This window comes from Chiloscyllium plagiosum, unplaced genomic scaffold (assembly GCF_037043375.1).
Source record: "Chiloscyllium plagiosum isolate Xiang-an unplaced genomic scaffold, Cpla_swu_hap1 HiC_scaffold_2, whole genome shotgun sequence".
Classification (NCBI taxonomy): domain Eukaryota; kingdom Metazoa; phylum Chordata; class Chondrichthyes; order Orectolobiformes; family Hemiscylliidae; genus Chiloscyllium; species Chiloscyllium plagiosum.
The window spans coordinates 44,690,855-44,711,849 of NW_028270140.1; the positions used below are offsets into that span (position 1 = coordinate 44,690,855).

General features: G+C 41.9%; 1 protein-coding gene across 5 annotated transcripts in view; it reads left to right on the forward strand.

The window, feature by feature from the left end:
- Positions 1-20,995, forward strand: part of LOC122562420 (tyrosine-protein kinase JAK2) — a 270,607-nt gene that overhangs the window by 126,867 nt on the left and 122,745 nt on the right. For all 5 annotated transcript variants that reach the window (XM_087996459.1, XM_087996471.1, XM_087996450.1 and 2 more), the window contains one exon: positions 20,838-20,961. In XM_087996459.1, coding sequence (XP_087852585.1) covers positions 20,838-20,961 — 124 coding nt within the window. The remainder of the gene's footprint in view (positions 1-20,837; positions 20,962-20,995) is intronic.

Sequence of the window (20,995 nt, forward strand, 5' to 3'; positions counted from 1 at the left end):
ATCACGTGATCGTGATCAAAAAAGTTGGAAGTTATATTATGTCAAACTTTGTCCTGCCATTGGTTCATAGTCATGGTAAAGTAATTTTATAAAAATAATTCCAGGATGCCAGAAAAATGCTTGAAATTCCTCTAGTGTTTAATTTTCCACGTTAAATGGATTTGTGATTTGTTTTCTTCTACCATTTCTGAGACATCGCATTTGCTTGCTATCCATTATTTGGTGTGACCTTTCTTTATATACCTAAAGTGACCACCCTGAACTGTTAATGTTTTGACACTACCCTAAAGGAACTTGATGACAATTCTTTTTCAAGATGTTGACAAATGAATAATTCCAATAAATCATTAACAGATCCCGTTTATTGTTCGTGCTTCGTTCCAGATATGAACAAGCTTTGTTGGACATGTCATGTTTCCAGATGCATTCCTAATGTTGGAAGTTTAATTACCGTGAGGAAGCAATTGGTAAAATGCATGTAACATTCTGGTAATTTTATCCAACACCCTGTAAATCAGTTAGTTTAACAGTCAAAGTGAATAAAGCATTATGTATAGACTTTTAATGTAGAATTGTGGGGCTTTCAGATGTGAAGTTGTTTTTATGATCAGAGGATCACTGGTAATATTGCAAAGAAAGCAAGTATGGTAGAGTCATAGAGATGTATAGCACGGAAACAGACCCTTTTGGTTCAACTCATCCATGCCGGCCAAATATTCTTTATAAATCCACTCCCATTTGTCAGCATTTGGTCCGTATCCCTCTAAACTCTGCCATTCATATATGCGTCTCGATGCCATTTAAATGTTATCATTGTACCAGCCTCTACCACTTCCTCTGGCAGCTGATTCCACACACGCGTCACCTTCTGCATGAAAAAGTTGCACCTTTTATACCTTTCCCCTCTCATCCTAAACCTATGCCCACACCCCAGGGAAAAGAACTTGCCTATTTACCCTCTCCATGCCCCTCATGATCTTATAAACCTCAAAGGTCATCCCTCAGCCCCCAGTACTCCAAGAAAAACTGCCCCAACCTATTCAGCCTCTCCCTTTAGCTCAAACTCTGCAACCCTGGCAACATCCTTGTAAATCTTTTCTGAACCTTTTTAAGTTTTACAAGCATCCTTCCTATAGCAGGGAAACCAGAATTGCACACAATATTCCAAAAATGGCTGATCCAATGTCTTCTACAGCTGCAACATGACCTCCCAACTCATATACTCAGACAAGCATACCAAATACCACATTCACTATCTTGTCTACCTGCGACTCCACTTTCAAGGAATTATGAACCTGAATTGCAAGGTCTCTGTTCAGCAACACTTCCCAGGACCTTACCATTAAGTGTATAAGTCCTGTCCTGATTTCCCTTTCCAAAGTGCAGCACCTCACATTTATCTAAGTTAAATTCCATCTGCCACTCCTCAACCCATTGGCCCATCTGATCCAGATCTCATTGTACTCTGAGGTCACCTTCTTGGCTGTCCACTACACCTCCAATTTTGGTGTCATCTGCAAATTTATCAGTCATGCCTCCTGTGTTCACATCCCAATCATTAATATAAATGACGAAAAGTCGTAGATCAGCACCAATCCTTGTGGGGCACACCACTAGTGACAGGCCTCCAGTCTGAAAAGTTGATGAGGGCAGAGTGGTAGATGTGATCCATATGGACTTCAGTAAGGCGTTTGACAAGGTTCCCCATGGGAGACTGATTAGCAAGGTTAGATCTCATGAAATACAGGGAGAACTAGCCATTTGGATACCGAACTGGTTCAAAGGTAGAAGACAGAGGGTGGTGGTGGAGGGTTGTTTTTCAGACTGCAGGCCTGTGACCAGTGGAGTGCCACAAGGATCGGTGCTGGGCCCTCTACTTTTTGTCATTTACATAAATGATTTGGATGCGAGCATAATAGGTACAGTTAGTAAGTTTGCAGATGACACCAAGATTGGAGGTGTAGTGGACAGCGAAGAGTTACTTCTGATTACAACAGGATCTGGACCAGATGGGCCAATGGGCTGAGACGTGGCAGATGGAGTTTAATTCCGATAAATGTGAGGTGCTGCATTTTGGGAAAGCAAATCTTAGCAGGACTTATACACTTAATGGTAAGGTCCTAGGGAGTGTTGCTGAACAAAGAGACCTTGGAGTGCAGGGTTCAGAAAAGATTTACAAAGATGTTCCCAGGGTTGGAGGATTTGAGCTATAGGGAGAGGCTGAACAGGCTGGGCCTGTTTTCCCTGGAGCATCGGAGGCTGAGATGTGACCTTCTAGAGGTTTAGAAAATTATGAGGGGCATGGATAGGGTAAATAGGCAAAGTCTTTTCCCTGGGATCAGGGAGTGCAAAACTGGAGGGCATAGGTTTAGGGTGAGAGGGGAAGGATATAAAAGAGACCCACGAGGCAACTTTTTCACACAGAGGATGGTACGTGTATGGAATGAGCTGCCAGAGGAAGTGGTGGAGGTTGGTACAATTGAACATTTAAGAAGGCATTTGGATGGGTATATGAATAGGAAGGGTTTGGAGTGATATGGGCTGGGTGCTGGCAGGTGGGACTAGATTGGGTTGGGATATCTGGTCAGCACGGATGGGTTGGAACGAAGGGTCTTTTTCAATGCTGTACATCTCTATGACTGTCTTCTACCTTCGAGCCAGTTCTGTATCCAAATAGCTCGTTCTTCCTGTCTTCCATGTGCTCTAACCTTGCTAACCAGTGTACCATGGGGAACCTTGTTGAACGCCTTACTAAAGTCCATTTGGATCACATTCACTGCTCTGCATTCACCAATCTCTTTGTTACTTCAAAAATCTAAATCAAGTTAAAGAGACATGATTTCCCATGCACAAAGTCAAATTGACTATCTGTCTTTGCCTTTCCCTCAAGATTCCCTCCAACAACGTGCCCACCACCAATGTCAGGCTGACAGGTCTACAGTTCACTGATTTTTTCCTTGCTGCCTTTCTTAAATAGCAATGAAGAGTGAAGCAAGAAAATTAGACATTATGAATTTCTAGTTAATAATTTTATTATGGATATTAAAGCTGATGTTTTGTGGTGACAATTTAGGTTCAGTTAATTGGATGCTCATGTATGAGATAGATGTGCACCTTCGAGGGACATGAGGCCAAGGTTGAGTCTGACATGTCAGTGCAGTGGTGAGAGACTTTTCATGGTGGAGGCTACAGTACTGTGCTGCCCTGCCCTTGCCCAGTGGTCATGAGGGAATATGAACAGCACTAAAGAATTGGAAATTTGCCTGACTTTTCTTTTTTTAAAGAACTTTCTTACTTGAGGACAATTGAGAGCTCACCAGCTGCCTGAAGTGACTTCAGCTTGTCCAGTGCCTTTTTTCATGTTCATAGTAATTATTTATTGTGTCAAGGAATATGAGAAGTACTGAATATAATATCAGTGATAAATTATGAAATCATTGGAATAAATTGCAACTGTAAAAATCATTTAGTGGAGCAGTCAGTCTCTGATTGATGGACAAGTAACTCTCATTGGGTAGGACTTCTGTCCCCAGGGTCCTTGATCTAAGAAAAATCAGCAGCTAATTTGTCAAGTGCCTGAGTGATCTGGCAGATATTTCCAAAATGAGGCAATGCAGGATGCTGTATCCAACAGCCAAGGCCCCATCACAGCTAGTGATTTATATTATTTAATTTTTTCTCAGTTTCCTGTCCAAAATATTTTAGTAGTGCAGGGTTTCCCTGGAACATGGTACGTTTCTTGTAAAAGGGAATGGAAAGTGAAGCTTTCAGGAGTTTCAGAGAAATGATTGAGTAGATTTTCATGAGAAATGGCTCTAATTAAAACCAATGGGAATTGATTATCTTTTTGTCCCTGAGTAATTTACTCCTTTCCCACCACTCCCCTACCACTCAACCTCCCATGATAAAATTTTGACTCCGTGTGATTCCAGAAATTCTCCATTGTTTTCAAATGAGCATTTTTCATATATCAGGCCAGCTCTGATATTCAATCTGACTGCTGGGCTAGTGAAGGCCATTGGAATGCATTTGCACCAGATTTCATTGCATAAGGAACACGGAAAATCCTGACCAATTTTCTCATGTTTATGACCAAGGCTGGTGGTGGTATTGAGCACTGTTGAAACCCCACAATGTCCTTAATCTGTCTGTTTGAATCATTTGTTGAGTGATCTGGGTATGTCTCCTTTTGCTTCTCTACAGCAAACCAGTTCTAATCAGACTGTTTCCATTTGTTTTTCACCTGTTTCTGTTTGTTGCAGTACTTTCTTGAATATTCTCTCAGGTCCTTGCATTTACTCATGGTATTATAAAGTTCCAAAATTTTTATGGATGAGAGCAAGCCTAATCAGACCACGTTGGCAAATTGTACTTGTTTTACTTTCATCATGTTTAGACAATTTTCCAAATATTCTCTTGTGATATCAGAATGTTTGCTTTAGATGTTAACAGTAGGACTCTTCAGCTATCCCTGAGGATGAATTATCAACAATTATAAGCATGTTTTCAAAAAGAGTGCAAGAAAAAGTTTTATAAATAATTGGTTTGCACTTCTGTCTCACTTTTCAAAAAAAAAATGTTTGTGGCCAGGACAATGATCCCTTTCTTAAAATCTACACAATTGACTCTTCTTATCCCCTATTCTGCAATGCTGTAATCATCTGCATTTTTCCAATCTGCTTTTGTTCCCAACTTCCTTGGGTACAACTGAGAAAATGAATGGAGAAAATTGCAATGGCATTTCTGTCTTTTAGGTTTTCACCCAGTGATCCTTCTCTTATTGTGATTGCATCATGACAGGAAAGAGTTTCAATAAGGATCTTAGTCACCTCAACAATGACTGTATACATGGTGTTTTCACACCATATATTGAGATAATTTACTCAATTGGTATTTTCCCTGTTGTAACATTGCCATGCTAGGTACTTTCTATAGATGATTTAACTTACATTATGTTACTATTCTTGAGGTGACCACCAGTAAAAGGAATACTGTCAATCCATTTATAACCTTGATTATTTTCTCTTCCTATGATCACCTTCCCATAGAGGAATGTTTCAGGGTTAGTCATGGTGGGGTGCATGATGGTGAGAGAAAAGAACATAGTTTTGAAAATTAATCAAGTTGTTTTCCCTTTGGTGGAAATTAATAAGTGGCAAGTTTAGGGATGGACAATGAAATAGATAGAATTTTATGTGTGCTGTGGGATGTAGGGTGGGGACACCACTCCCTTCTCACATTCGCATGATTTATGTTTAGGGAAGAAAGACATGGATCTTCCAACCTGGACACTAATTGGGGTCCTTAAATGAGCAACATTCACCCAATAGTAGGCTGGTGAGATGTCATGCCCAGTACCTGAAAAGCAAACCTTACTGGATGCCCATTTGAGGGACCTGAGATCAGTAAAAAAGCATTGGCTGCTTCACATCTTTGTGATAAGGAAGAGAGCAGCAAAGTTAAATGTGTGATCCTTATAATCTTGGGTTAGAAGACATTCTAGTGGTGAATAAATAATTGCTCATGGTACAGAACATAAATATTACTAAATGGAGATTTCAAATTGAAGTGTTTCACCTTGCAGTTATTACGAATGATGTGCAAAAGATCTAAAATTGTTCCTTTTCCAAGTTTAATTCGTTCCCTTTCTAATTTGATTTCTTGCACTTCAGTCTTTAAAGTTGCAAAAATATTGAATTTAAGCTGCTTCCTGGAGAACAAGGAAGTGCTGATAATGTTAAATATTTTCAGTTAGCCTTTATAGTCGGAGATATGATCGTTTCAATGTACGAGAGAAACGAGAGCCTGAATCCAATGAAGTACATAAAGTAATTAATGTTAGTAATTAAACAGTACTGAAGAAATTAATGGAGTTGACACATGATGCCCTTCGGGAATGACTTCTGGGATTGGGCAGTGAAGGAATGGCCATATGTTTCCAAGTCAGGATGGTGAGTGGCTTGGAGGGGAATGTGCAAGTGCTGGTATTCCCAGTTATCTGCTGCCCTTCTCCTTTTTGCAGTGGTAGTGATCATGGATTTGGTAGGTACTGTCTAAAGATCTCTATTGAACCTCTGCTATGCATCTGGTAGATGATGCTCACTGCTGCTACTGAGCAACCATGGTGGATGGAGTAGATACTTGTATAAAATATGGATTAACATTCAATTTGCATGTACACCATTGTTTATTTGAGAAACAGTCACACTCTTAAAAAACGATGTGTATGTGTTATACTCTGAATATTGCCCCATCAGATCATTTTCTTCTCCCCATACCCTCACACAGTTTTTAGGTTTGAGTATTTACCTAAATGCTTTCTTGTTTGCCACAATTGAGCCTGCTTCCTCCACACTTCCTAGCATTCCAGTCCCCAACTACTCATTAATCTGTGCTCTGTGGCTCTGGATCCTTTCATAAGCAGGAACTTGTTTGTGGGACAGTTTCTGATTGTCTACCACGTCAAAGTCCAACGTGATCTTAAACTTCTCTCCAAGGAAAACAGAAACAACTTTTTTCAATCCATCCTCATAATTGAAAATATTTCATCTCTAGAACCATTCTAGTAAATATTTTCTACACTGTCTCCAATCTGCTTACTCCAGTTCTAGAGTTTGATTCCCAGAACAATACACAGTACTTGAGAGCTGAGGTCTAACTAACATCTTGTATTCATTCAGCATAACCTCTTTGCTCTTGTACTCTGTACTCCTATTAACACCACCCAAGCTGCTCTGTGTTTTATTAATACCTCTGTCAACCTGTTCGTCGAGCCACCTTAAATGACATGTGCAGTTGTTTTACTTTACACACTGAGCTGACGCTGACTGAAATATTTAATATTTTTTAAATTAAGTGATATCAAATTTCACTCACTACTCAGTGTTCCTCAATTTTAAACTAACAGAAGTGATTGGACTTCCTGTTATGGTGTGAATAATACAATTAAATATAGAACTAGAAAAGCCCCAGAAGAGTTGAAAACCCCCAAAAGAATGAATATATGTGACTAAAATGAATATTTGACTAGATCAAAATACAGATAAAATTAATTGGTTGGGTCACCTGGGAACGAGAGCAGTGATGAATTTATCAGTTCAATTTACTCTGAAGAAAGTGACATGAATGTCTCACTTCATTACCATAGTCAAAGAGGCTGCACAGATTTAGATCTTTCGTATGATCTCTGAGCACATTTAACAGATGTATGATTTCTGTAATAATTGGTTTATTTTTGGGCTGAGGCAGAAGGTCCTAGCATGGTTGATTACTCACACTTATGCTTGTCCCTGACCTCTAAACCCCAGTGCAAAATTTGCGTAGAGTTGAATAGCAAACAAGCCAGGCATTTGACTTAACAAACCTAGATCAGCCATCATGGTCCACAGAGCTCAATCCTTTCATCTTGGCCTTCTAACGTATTACTTTATTTCTTTCTTTCTTGTACTCCTTTAATTTCTCCTTAAATTCAACAACCTTATGTGGTGCTCAACTCCACGTGCTCACCACTCTCTGAATTATTTATTAGATTGCATTTTTTAGGAATTGTTTATATTTGTGGACTTCGAGCCATCCTGACAACTGGAAACGTTGGGCCTGATTTTCCCGTAGGAAATGGGAATTGGATCCACATCACAAACTCACTTCCCTTGCAAAGCAGGAATTGGTGGGGATGTTCTGTTGTCAGGATCTTAAGTAGCTGAAGGACAAGTCTCCTCTTCAGTAAGCTTGTCAGGACATGGCAAAGGAGGAGGGCCACCTCCGAAACAGGCAAGGTGACTTAGAGTCATGGAGTTGTACAGCATGGAAACAGACCCTTCAGTCCAAACCATCCATTCCGACTAAATCAATCTAGTCCCATCTTCCAGCATTTACCCCGTAACTGTCTAAACCCTTCCTATTCATATACCCATCCAGATGCCTTTTTAAATGTTATAATTGTACCAGCCTCCACCACTTCCTCTGGCAGCTCATTCCATACACGCACCACCTTCAGCATGAAAACGTTACTCCTTAGGTTCCTTTTAAATATTTCCCCTCTCACCTTTAGCCTATGCCCTCGAGTTTTTGTAAAACGTTTCTGTCAGTGTCCCTATGTTTAAGGTGGTTCAGTTGCTGGTTTCAAAGCATGTTGCCAGACAATCATTAACGTGTACGGTTTTCTCAGCAAACTAACTCTTGCCTTTCCCGAACTCAGAATCTGAGAGAATTCTGCTGTGCACCCTCAATGTTGGAGGACTAAGGCAATCCTTGTGTGTAACACACTACTGTTATATGGTGAACACTCCCATCTATAAAGCTTGAGACCAAATTGCTTTTGAATTTTGGAATTTTCTGAATTATAGAATACTGAGAGTATGTTTAATCCACAACTATGTGAATCAGAATGCGTAGTGGTAATATGTTGGTCGCAAATCCGTGTTTTAGGGTTTTATGGTATGTTATCCTGCCTTTTTAGAACAAGTCTGTAAAAGCTTCTAATCACCTTTTGTAGCATTAATATACGTGCATGAGGATATCAATGTGGAAAGCTTGATCATCTTCTGAAGTTTGCCTGCCACCTTGTTGAATGTAAATTTAAAATCACCACAGGTCCTGGGGACCATAGGCTGCTCTATCATTGGAGAAAGGCAATTGGTGATGATTTTGACCTGAGGGTCACCACGCCTCAGGTAAGGGGCAACTTTAGAAGGTGATCCTTTGTAGTGAGATGTCGTTGTGCTTGTAGACCACTTAAACACTTTCCTTACTATGAGTGTTGTAAGCCTTGTCGATCACTTGTATGGTTTGGCCTTAAATCAAACTTCCTGCACATGCATGCCCTATTCCCCTTGGTGCCACATGCTTTATAGATATCAACAAAAACTGGATGGCCTTTCATTGGTATGACAAGCTGCATCTGTTACAGATCTTATTAGTTTGGAGCATTTGGATGATTGTATGAATAGGTAGGCTGAACCTAAAGAATGTAATTGTTGTTGGCTTGACACTATGGCTTCATATTTGCAACCATCCTTAAGTAATGCGACAATGAGATAGCCTATTTCTTGCTTATAATATCTCTTGTAAAAGCTTTAGTTAGCGTAGAAATGATGACTAATTCAGTGAGCTTCATGGAGAGTTCCTCTTTGGGAAAACTCGCTCTCCTGCTCTTCTCTGGAGCATCTCCTGACAAACAGGTCAATGGACTGTTAGGATTGCTGTCTGTTTGACTTGAGTTTGGCAGGAGTCTTTTAATCACAGACACAAGGATTTGGGCTAATATTAGGCTATTCAGTTATAACAGAACAGTATGTTTCCATCAGTGTCATACTTCAACTAATCGCAGTTAAGATGTAGCCTGCTTCCACTGACATCGAAAATCACGTGGACGTCGTGAATGATGGGGCTATTTCTGCTCCTACTTGCATGACAGCTCCAGCACACACACCCACTCCTGATGAAGTCTCCACCCCCACTCCTGGCTCCAGCTCTCCACTCAGCCCCAGCCACAAGCCCTACCAGGTATTCACCATCTCCCGGACCTCCTCCTCACTGAGGCTGAATGGTTAGTCTTCAGCAAAGGGCTAACCTTCATTCCCCTGTGCCTACGTGGAAATTAACTCAGCACACGTGACTATGTCAAGCTCTTTGTCCGCTGCCTCTGTCTCCTCACCCATTTGTTTGAACGGGAATCCAACCCACTCTGTGACGACCCCCTTCTCCCACCTCTGGCAAACTCCATTCTCCTGCGCACCCCCTTCTGGCCTCCTACCCTCCCTAAACCTCTTCATCTCAAACTGCCACCATGGCATCCATCGCTCGAATCTCTCCAACCTCTCCCCATCTGAACACGCACTCCTTTGCTCCAGCCCTAACCTCACTATTAAACCTGCCAATAAAGGGGGTGTGGTGGTGGTATAGTGAACTGACACCTCCCTCCTCTTCCTGGACCTCTCCATCTCCGGGAGCCAGCTCACCCCGATATCCATTTCAAACCCACTGACTCCCACAACTGCCTCGACTACACCTCCTCTCACCCTCTCAATTACTCCATCTCTGCTGTAACTGCTCCCAGGATAAGGCGGTCCACTCCAGAACATCCCAGATGTCCTCCTATTTTAAGCATTGTAGTTTCCCCTCTTCCGTAATTAAGGATGCCCTCAACTGCATTTTCTCTATTTTCCACACTTCTGCCCTCAAATCCCCGTCTCCCCAACAATAATAAGGATAAAGTCCCCTTAGTCCTTGCTTACCACCCAACGAACCTCCGAAACCAACGCATTAGCTTCTGAAATTTCCGCCACCTACAATCAGATCCCACAGCGAATATGATATTTCCTGCCCCACCCCTGTTCGCTTTCCGCAGGGGCCATTTCACTCCGTGACTCTCTCGTCAACTCTACACTCCTCACCAACTTTGCCACCACACCTGCAACTGCAAGAGGTGCAAAACCTGCTCCCACGCGCCTCCCCTCTCACCTCCGTCCAATGACCCAAACAATCCTTCCAGATCTGACAGCTACTAAGGATAGCTGAGTACATAGGACTACATAGGACAAACAGGAAGACAGCTAACGATCTGCATCCATGAACACCAACTAGCCACGAAACGACATGACCAGCTATCCTTACGAGCCACACATGCAGATGACAAGCAACATGAATTTGACTGGGACAACACTACTATTATAGGACAAGCCAAACAGAGAACAGCCAGGGAATTCCTAGAGGCATGGCACTCATCCATAGGTTCAATCAATAAGCACATCGACCTGGACCCGATATACCAACCACTGAAACGGACAGCTGGAACTGACAACCGGAAGCGGCAGAGACAAACCACTACGAATGGCGGAGGAAAGATCACAGAAGCGCTTCACAGGAGGCTCCCAAGCACTGAGGATGTCACCTAGACAGGGGACGAAACGTCTGCAGCACAAATTCCCAGCTCGGTGAACAGAACCACAACAACAATACCTGATATTTTGCTTGTGGAGCTTACAGCCCAATGGCCTCAATATTGACTTCACCAGCTTCCAAAGTCCCTCTTCTTTCTGCCTTAGCCCATGTCTAGCCCCACGTCATCTCCTCTCCTCCCTGACCTGTCCTAATCCCTTCATCTTCCCACTCACCTATCCGCTCCACCCTTCCCCACTGACCAATCACAATAGCCCCCTACCTGCATCCACCTATCACCGTCCCACCTACCCTTCCCCTAGCTCCACATCCCCCCCCCCCCCCCCCCACCCACCCCCCCCCCCCCCCCTTCCCCAGGCTTCCCAAAATGTTGACTTCTCTGCTGCTCGGATGCTGTCTGACCTGCCGTGCTTTTCCAGCTTCCCACCTATTAACTCTGGCTTCCAGTATCTGTAGTCCTTACTGTCTCCTAGCCTGAGATCACTATAAACTTTGGTAACATGTCATGATACAGTGATGATATCATGATTACTTTTCTTAAAGATACACTGACCTTTGAATCGTAAAACATAGTGCAAAAGCTTAAGACTGTTCAAAAAAATTCTAGACAGCTGCTATTTCTGAAGGATACATTTCAAAACTAACAAGATTACAATATATCTTTTCCTGTATGTTTATTACCTCACCCAGTGCACCCACCTGCAATAGGTCTACTATTTTCTTGTGTTGTATTCTTAATAATGTAGGTAACTCACCATCTCAGTTGGATTCCTGAAGAAGGGCCTGTGCCCGAAACGTCGAATCTCCTGTTCCCTGGATGCTGCCTGACCTGCTGTGCTGTTCCAGCAATAAAGTTTCAACTTTGATCTCCAGCATCTGCAGACCTCACTTTCAACTCACCATCTACTACCAGGCAACTAACCTTTCCACAGTTTTTTGCTCTTCTGATTCACCTCCAATTTGCTGTCCTTACTGTGCCTGAATACTGAGGGCTTCTAAATGCCAGCTGTTCCCACCAGGTTCCCAAATCTTCTGAAAGTCAGGTGTTTAATACTTTCTTGAACAGTGTAATTGGCTGTTTTTGAGAGCAATTTAGTTCTGAGGCCTGCACTCTGCCTTGACCTCATGAAAACCACTGACCACTGAAGTGGGAGGCAGCTGACCCTGCATGCAACGTAGTGGCCTTTCTTTCTCTCTGTTCATTTCCATTCTGACCTAATCCTAGATGGGGAGAATCTGACTTGCATCGTCTGCATTGAGCTAATGTATCCAGTTAAGGCAATGATCCTCGAAGTGAGGTGTTGGGGCTTCAAATGGAACTGAGTTTGAGACAAAAATGAGTTCAGACTCGGTTAAAACAACTGTAGTCTTGGTGATAGCCCCTATCAATCTCACCAAGGGGCCATAGCAATTTTAAAGTCTCCAAACGGACTTGCAGTAGGAGAAAGATTGTGAAGTCCTTTGCTGATATGACAGTGCAGAGTGTGTTCAGTCTTTCCCTTTATCACTGGAAATATCCCGTAAATGTACTTTTCTTACCCCAATGCTCTTTATCTTTTTTTTTGTAGTATGGAGACCAGGAATATACACACAGCCAGATGGTATAACCAAAATTCTTTACAGTTGAACATGTCCTATATGCTTTTGAATACTTGTTCCCTAGAAACGAACCTCAATGTTTTGGAATGTCAAGGCCTTATTAATGACTTGTGAGCTTGAATCCCTGGACTCTTTGTAATTGAGCAAAAATGAGGACTGCAGATGCTGGAAACCAGAGTCTGGATCAGAGTGGTACTGGAAAAGCACAGCAGATCAGGCAGCATTCGAGGAGCAGGAAAATCGACATTTTGGGCAAAAGCCTAATTGACCCTATTTAGAGTCTTATTTTCTGAGGAGCAAGTGACCTGTCCTTGCGTCCCTGACGAAAATGCACCCCTTCACACTTGCCCCCATTGAAACTAATTTTCCCTGTACATGCCCAGATTGCAAGTTTCATAATGCTACCCTGCATTTTGTTGCACTTTCTCTCAGTATTAACCATCCCCTCAATTTGGGGAACTGCACATATTCTGAAATGATACTTTCAATTCCTGCCAAACTATTTACTGTAAATTGTGAACAAGAGGCATGAGGGACAATTCACATGAGACACCATTTCTTAGTTTCTGCCAGATGTCATAGCTTCCATTTAACTGTTATTGAAATAAAAATTGAAAGAAATGTGTTGCTGGAAAGGCTCAGCAGGTCTGGCAACATCTGAAAAGGGAAATCCGAGTTAACCTTTCTGGTCCGAAACTGTTAGACTCTGCTTGCCTTCTTCTCTTCTGATTCGACTTAAACATGAGCCTGTTAGTTGGCACTATATCCAATGCATTTAAGCGTCTGTGTATTATGTCCATTGGCTTACACTTGTCTTTGCATTGTTACTCTTTCAAAGCTCAAACATGAACATTCCACTTTAATCCACATTGATTACTTTATCTAGCTTTCTGTACCTGCTTGAAAATCACTGCTTGTAATTCAGTTATATCTATTTTGTTTGCTTAAGTTTGTCTTTCTTTTGTTGCCACATTTACGGCTTTTACTCCTCTTTTAAATATTGTCCATGTGTACGGTTTATATGTGCTCTTGTTTGCGCTGATTCAATTTTATGATGATTGTGATTTCCTCTCCTTTAGACAATCTTTGGCTCATTTAAGAAACTGAGGATACCTGACATTAAAAGGGATAGCTTTATAAAGTTTGACTTGTTTAAAAAAAAAATTGACAGCTTCCACTGCCTGTGATTGGCAAAGAAATATCAGTTTTTTTAACACCAGTGGGAATACCATGTAAAGTTTGGAATTAAAAATACTCTGGGCTTTGAATATTTGTACAGATAGTTCTGGGATAACCTGTGTTCTGATGGCGTGATTTGGTGGAAGAATTAGGGGACAGTATTTTCAAGAACGTTTACCTCTGTTCGCATTAGCATGATTTAAGCAGGGATTGTATCGCGTGCTCTGTTCCACACCTGTGAGATGTCAGCATCCGTCTTCGTGCTGTTCTGTGTGTGTGCCGATGTCAGCTGCTGACGGAGCAGCTTTCTGTGAGAGATGCTGTACAGAGACCAGCTTTCTTACATTTTTTCCATGTACTGTGTTAAATTTACTTTATTGTTTTGTTAGTAAAGATGATTTGGACCTTCATTCAGGCTGTGCTATACTTTGTGTTAGACCTTTAGATGATTTTTCAGTGATTGTGTGATTTTTTTTTTTGCTGGTCTGCCCCAACCCCACTTTTCCCATAGGCCCCATTATTTCTATTGAGGAATTTTCTATTAAGCAAGGTTTCGCTAGAGCACGACTATGGCGCTATAGGAAAGCTATCTGTTGAAGGTATAGCTGGGAAAGAATCTCTGTATCTCTGTCTATCTCTGTCGTCATTCATGTGTTAAAGACCTTCTGCACCCTGACGTAAATATGTTTCAGTGACTAACCTCCCCAGAAACCAGTTCAAAAATTAAAAAATTAATCTATGAAGCTAGCATTTTCCTCTGATATCTAACTTAAGTATTTCCATTAGCCATGACCATTAAAACTTTTTCTTTTTACAAAGAGTCCCTACAGTATGTAAACAGGCCTTTTAGCCCAACAGGTTCATACGAACCGTACAAAGAGAAACCCACCCAGACCCATTCCTCTACCCTACATTTATACCTAACCTACATATCCCTGGACACTACGGGCAGTTTAGCATGATCAATCCACCTATACTGCACATCTTTTGGATTGTGGGAGGAAACCAGAGTACCCAGCGGAAACCCACGCAGACACTGCAAGAATGTGCAAACTCCACACAGTCACCTGAGGTTGGAATCGTACCGGAGACCCTGGCACTGTGAGGCAGCAGTGCAAACCGCTGAGCCGCCATGCTCGTCGTGTTTTGTCTGTTCAGCCTCACATCCCCACAGCCTTCTGACTCCAGAATGCACGGGAAAAGAAGGAGGTTAGAATTGGGTATAGATTGACAGTGTACCTTCAATGTTTGCCTCTGACCCGTATCAGCTGCACCAGTCCCTCATGGCACATCTCCGATCTACTTATAGAATGCTTCTGCGCTTTAATGTTGTGCTGCGGAGTTACTGCAGGGCCATTTGTCCACAGGAATAGATACCCAATTCACAGAACAGTCTGGGCTACATCTCAGGACTGCTCATTTGTTTGCTTAGTCCTCACTCACTTTCCACCTACCAGGTTTCTCGCAGCATCTCCACCTTGTCTTGCATATCAGCACTTTTCCCCCTCAGCCACACTTCGAAGGCTCCCAGTATTTCTGTGTTGCCTTGCTGTTCTGAGCTAATACAAAGCCAGGCAGTTTGTTATGCTTGTTAGTGTTCATCACTCAAGCAGGTGGACATGATGCTGCATGGCACAGGGCTGCATCAAGCTTATACCTGCACCCAGGTGCCAGCCATATTCATGGGCAAATGCAATGCATGTGCCACAAGCAGATGCCCATGTCTCAAATTGATAAAATCGGGGAGACAGCCTTCAGTCAGGGGTTCCTAGCTCAATAATCTGGAGCAATATCCAGTATCAGTGCAGGGGCTTGGACGGTAGTCAGACTGCTTGGAGTGGTCATGGATGGGTCCTATCCTCGTGTGTGAGAGGCTAAATATTGAGCACCCTGCCACCCAACATGGCACTTTCTGCCCTTGAGTGGACTGTTTTTCTCCTGGAATCAGAGAATGGGAGTGATTTGAGTAGAGTGAAAGTGGGTAACACAACTGTTTGCCCAACTTTAGCTCACCTGCAACAGCACAATGTCTTGAGAGTAGGATGCACAGAGGCCAGATAGAGTCTGTAACGTGGGAGCTTAGGGTAGCTGGCTGGCTGCAGGTGAATGAAGATGTTGTATAAAATTGACAGAGTGGAGGAGCCTGAGCCTTTGTGGAACGTGGGTGCAGTACTAGAGGCAGAGTGAGTACACGACAGCAGGGAAAAGATGGTGGCACTTGCTGAGCTGGAGTAGGAAAGGTCAGCGATGCTGCATGATCCTCCAGATGGTTGAGACCCCACTCACCCAGGGTTCAACCTCTGACCAAGCTGGCAGGATCTGATGTTGTGGCTCCCTCTGGTTGTTTTCTGGGGATAGAGGACATCCTCCTCTGCCCAACTATGTCTAGCAAGACCCTGTCTGCAATGTGACATGACAGTTTTGCCATATCCAGTGTAAATGATGTGAACAATGCAGCACAGCTCCTTACTGCCAACTGTTGACTGGTGCGTAACAATCGTATCAAAGATGGCATAGCATCTTTGAAACCAGACTATCCTTGTAAGTGACAAGTGCTTTCAGTTGGGACAAGTACGTGAGTCAGGCTGGCTGTGAGCAACTGGTGTATCATGGAGGCATGTAGTTAATAATGGTCATCACACACGAAACCCTCCACAAAGTTCAATGTAAATGACATTGGGTCAAAACATAGGAAGGTTCAGACCCCTGTTCCATCCAACTAGCTCCACATAATTCCAGCACATTGTGCAGTACTCCACCTCACCGTGGTCTCCTATTGTAAAAAATCCCTAAAAGCTTCAGATAGTACATAGTTCAATTTTTTTTCTTCTTTAAACAAAAAGTACAAAATAGAAATTAGGCAGCAGGGAAAGGAGCCAAAGTTTGTCCTTTTCACTTTGCCTGAACTTCACCACCTAAATAAATCTGAATAGTGTAAATATTTGTCAGTTGTAAGCTTTTAATTTATGTGAAAGGATGGCAATATCACAATGTGTCAGGGGTCAGTGCCAATTTAATCCTCTGCTCCCAACCTTTTCTCGGAATTACATGAGATGAAGACAGCCATGTAGACCTTCCAAAAGGGGTGTCAGAAGGTTTTTTTTTTTTGCAGTGATGTTCATAGAAGTACTTGGATATTTCTGATGTTTCCATTTTTAAAGAAAAATGTTTTGATTGAAACCTTCAATAACATAGGCTCCATCTTATCTCTAATACCCAAGGAAAGCAAAACTTTCTTTCCTACAAAAGTCTAGATACACATTCTTGAAGGATCTAATAATACAAAATGAGACAAATCTCCTAGTAGTTCGGGATTCTTGCCCAGGCAAGGATTTCGCCTGATATTGGACTTCCTTGCAAAACTCATAAGCAATACCTTGCCTCCGCCATTATCATGCAAAAAATTTGATCACTTGCTCATTCCACCCACAAGAAAGATACACAAAGAAATCTTCTAATTTGCAATCTATTCCATTGACCTCTTTATCAGGGGGGATCATAACTTGTTGTGTTGTGCCATTTTTGCAACCCCTGCCTCCCAATTCAGTCTTTGCAAGAATCAGCAGATAGTCCAGGCTCCATTGCTATATGTCTTACTTCGAGTTTCTGTTTCAGTCTGAGCTGTGGCTACAGCGCCCAGTGGCTTTGCTGGGACAGGAGAATTACCAGTAATTTAATCAATCAGCAGTACACTGGGAGGACATTTCGGGAGGGGAACAAATAGGTGTGGTATGAGGCAGTCAATCATGTCTGGGTGGCCATAGACTTTTTTCACTGGGGAGATGGAGGATGTGCTGGCTTATCCCCAGAGCAAAATGTAGCTTTTCACATCTGGGAGCAGGCTGCTTTAGCCAGAGTTAGGAGGAGGATAACTGTGATGCAAAGTGTATGGTGCATGTGGACTGACAATTAGAACTTCAGTCATCCAAATATTTCGCCAGAGGAAACTGCAGCTCCAGAAACATTACACGTTAGACAGTTAAGTTAAAACACAATGAAGAAGTCTTGGAGCTGTAGAGCCTTGAGTTCCTTGTTCACCAAAAGTGAGGTAGAATGCTCAGGATACTAAGTGAAGAAGATATTAGATTGCAATGTTCTGTTAATGTAAAGGCACATGTTTAAGTAGGGCTGAGGGGTGTTGAGATTTTTTGACATACACTGCATTAGCTGATCTTCAATTTATCACACAATCTGTAAGTGTGGAAGCAAGCCATTCAGCCCAGTGAATCCATGCTGACCCGCTGAAGAGTGACTCACCCCTCCAAGCTATCCCTGTAACTCTGCATTTCCCATGGCCAATCCACCCAGCCTGCACATCTTTGGACTGTGGGAGGAAACTGGAGCACCTGGAGGAAACCCACACAGACATGGAGAGAACATGCAAACTCCAGTCGCCCAAGGCTAGAATCGAAACAGGGTCCCTGACGCTTTGAGGCAGCAGTGCTAACCACTGAGCAGCCATGTCACTCATCTGTCTGTGCTGAAAACTATTTGACTCACCTCAGACAGCTTCATTTTTTTTTGTCATCTTCTCCAATTCATGCCCTGAAATAAAATGGACTGAAAGCTAGATTTTGATTTGCAGTCAATGAATTGTTGCTTGTGACTTTCTAAGGATGGGTTGATCAGAGCAGATACTTGAACTAGCATGTGAGTGACCCACATCAAAAACTGCAAGCATTGAAAGCACAAAACGTTTGAAGAGGAAGCAGCTCTAGTTGTTTTGAACTCTTAAGCAATGTTACTGACATACAGCCAATGGCAGACTTTCTGCTTCCCTCATGTTAGAATAAAATCATAGGATCATGCAGTGCAGAAAAGCTTATCGCTTCAATTGGCCCACCTACCCGTATATTTGAAGCTAATTTGCAGACACAGGATAAAGCTAAAATAGAAAATTTATATGTGGCTTAACTAAAGAGCTTTTTATCCAAATATTGTGTTCTTCATGGCCGTCTGCCAAGTATTAGCATTCCAAGAAGACCCTTCTTGCTGAATCTTGTTAAATGTAAGCAGGGGGAGTGATGTAGCTATTTATTTAGTGCAGTGGAGTATTCAGGGTTATAATATACACTAAAAATTTGAGCAACACACCAGGAAGAATAAGTATGCTGCAACTTTTAAACTATCGCTATCATCGTCATTTCTCTTTAGTTTAACTAAAAACTCTTTCCTGTTCAACTGGAGAGAACGAGATGTCCGCCCCAGTAGTCTGCTATCAGTGTATATTGTGGTTTGATTGTTTAGCAGTACTGTGGCCATAAGGACTTGTTTACTTCCTTTCCTAACGCTAATGTTTTAGATTCTTCCACATTCTGCTCAATACTGTGCCTGACTGCCAACCAAGATATCAGGGTCACCAGGTTTTGGGAATGAACCTAGTATGTCACTCTGCTTTCCACTGACTATCATTTCTTTTTCAACCAGTTGAAAAGTTTAAGGACTTTAACCTGTAGGTATTAACATAGAAATATTTTCTGTCTGTAATACGTTTTAGTCTGTTCGTATGTAAGTATCTAATCTTTGCCAGTCCTTCCTCAAGTTTCTAATCGTTGCTCTGCATAAGAAAGACACTCAAAACCATTAAGAGCAAAGCTTAGTTGGTGTCACTGTATGTTTGTGCTTCAAAAACACATGAACAATAACAATGAAAAAACTAATGACTGTGGATGCTGGAAATCAGAGACAAAAAACAAAATTGCTGTCTTTCCAGCACCTGTGGAAGAAAGCAGAGTTTTGTGTCCAGTGATCTATCTTCAGACCTCATGTTCTGAATTTTCCAGCAAATTCTGTTTTTGTAATTAAATATGAAGTTAGATTTGTCCTTAGTTGCTTTAATTTAGCAACAGTAGGTGAGAATACCTGAAACTTTACTATGTCAGCAATTACTTTGATATAAGACCAAGGATTTTACTAACACATTTACCAGTTTGGTGTTAATTCCATTCTCATATCTTTTAATTTTGCTGTTGCAAATAGATCATAATATTTGAAGCAATTCACAAAACCATAAGGATTTGCAGCAGAATTAAATGATGGGTGATTACAATTTCATTGCAACATTTAAAGTATTGCAGGCTTTACAATTCCCAGGGTAGTCAAATAAAGCACTGCAATAGTCAAAACAAAGAACTAATTAATTGTTGAGGAAATGTCAATGTTATAATTCTCACTTGTGTTAATATTAAAAATCACACAACACCAGGTTATAGTCCAACAGGTTTATTTGGAAGCACTAGTTTTCGGAGCCCTGCTCCTTCATCAGGTAGCTGTGGAGAATAAGATAGTAAGACACAGAATTTATCGCAAAAGTTTACGATGAACTTATATATTGAAAAAGACCTGGATTGCTTGTTAAGTCTCATCTTTTAGAATGACCATGTTGGTTTTAGTTTGTTCATGTGTAAACTGCAAAACTTTTTAGAAAAGTTACATTCTCAAGTGAACTTTAACAATTAGTGTCATGTCAGCCCAGATAATGTATTGATGGTGTTAGTTCCCTGTGTGAAGCTGTCTGTTCCACAATGGTCAGACTGATTCTAATCTAAAAAACGGATTTACAGGATCTTAAATGGATTCATGCAGTTTTTGAGCAAAGTAACATATAATTCCGCAAATACAAATTCACCCCACAAAATTATGTGTATGTGTGCATGTGGGTGTGTGTGTGTTTTGGGGGGGCGTTGAGTGTCTGTGAGAGGGTGTGTGTGAGTGTAAAGGGATTTAAGTCTGTGAGAGGATGTGTGTGGGAGTGTATGAGAGAGGATCTGCCTGAGTGTGTGTGTCTCTGTCTGTCTGTGTGTCCGTCTGTCTGTGTTTGTGTATGTTGCAATAGGGCCAAATGTTGTGTGACGTGAACCCAAAGTCCGGGTTGAGGCCATTCCCATGTGTACCGAACTTGACCACGAAGGTCGAATGTCCTGGACGGCTGAAGTGTTCTCCGACTGGGAGGGAGCACTCCTGTCTGTTGATTGTTCTGCAGTGTCCATTCATCCGTTGCCGTAGCTACCTGATGAAGGAGCAGTGCTCCAAATGCTAGTGCTTCCAAATAAACCTGTTGGACTATAACCTGGTGTTGTGATTTTTAACTTTGTCCACCCCAGTACAACACTGGCATCTTCAAATCATGTATTAATCTTGACTGCCTTTTTGTTCAATAGGTTTTTCACCAGTGTATTATACCCTTTTTGCTCTGATGAATGAACGAGACCGGTATTGGTATCCTCCAAACCATATCTTCGATGTTGATGACTCTGCAGATGTAACAATCATTTTTCGACTAAGGTAGGTTGAAATCTCCAAGTATTAATATCAGTAG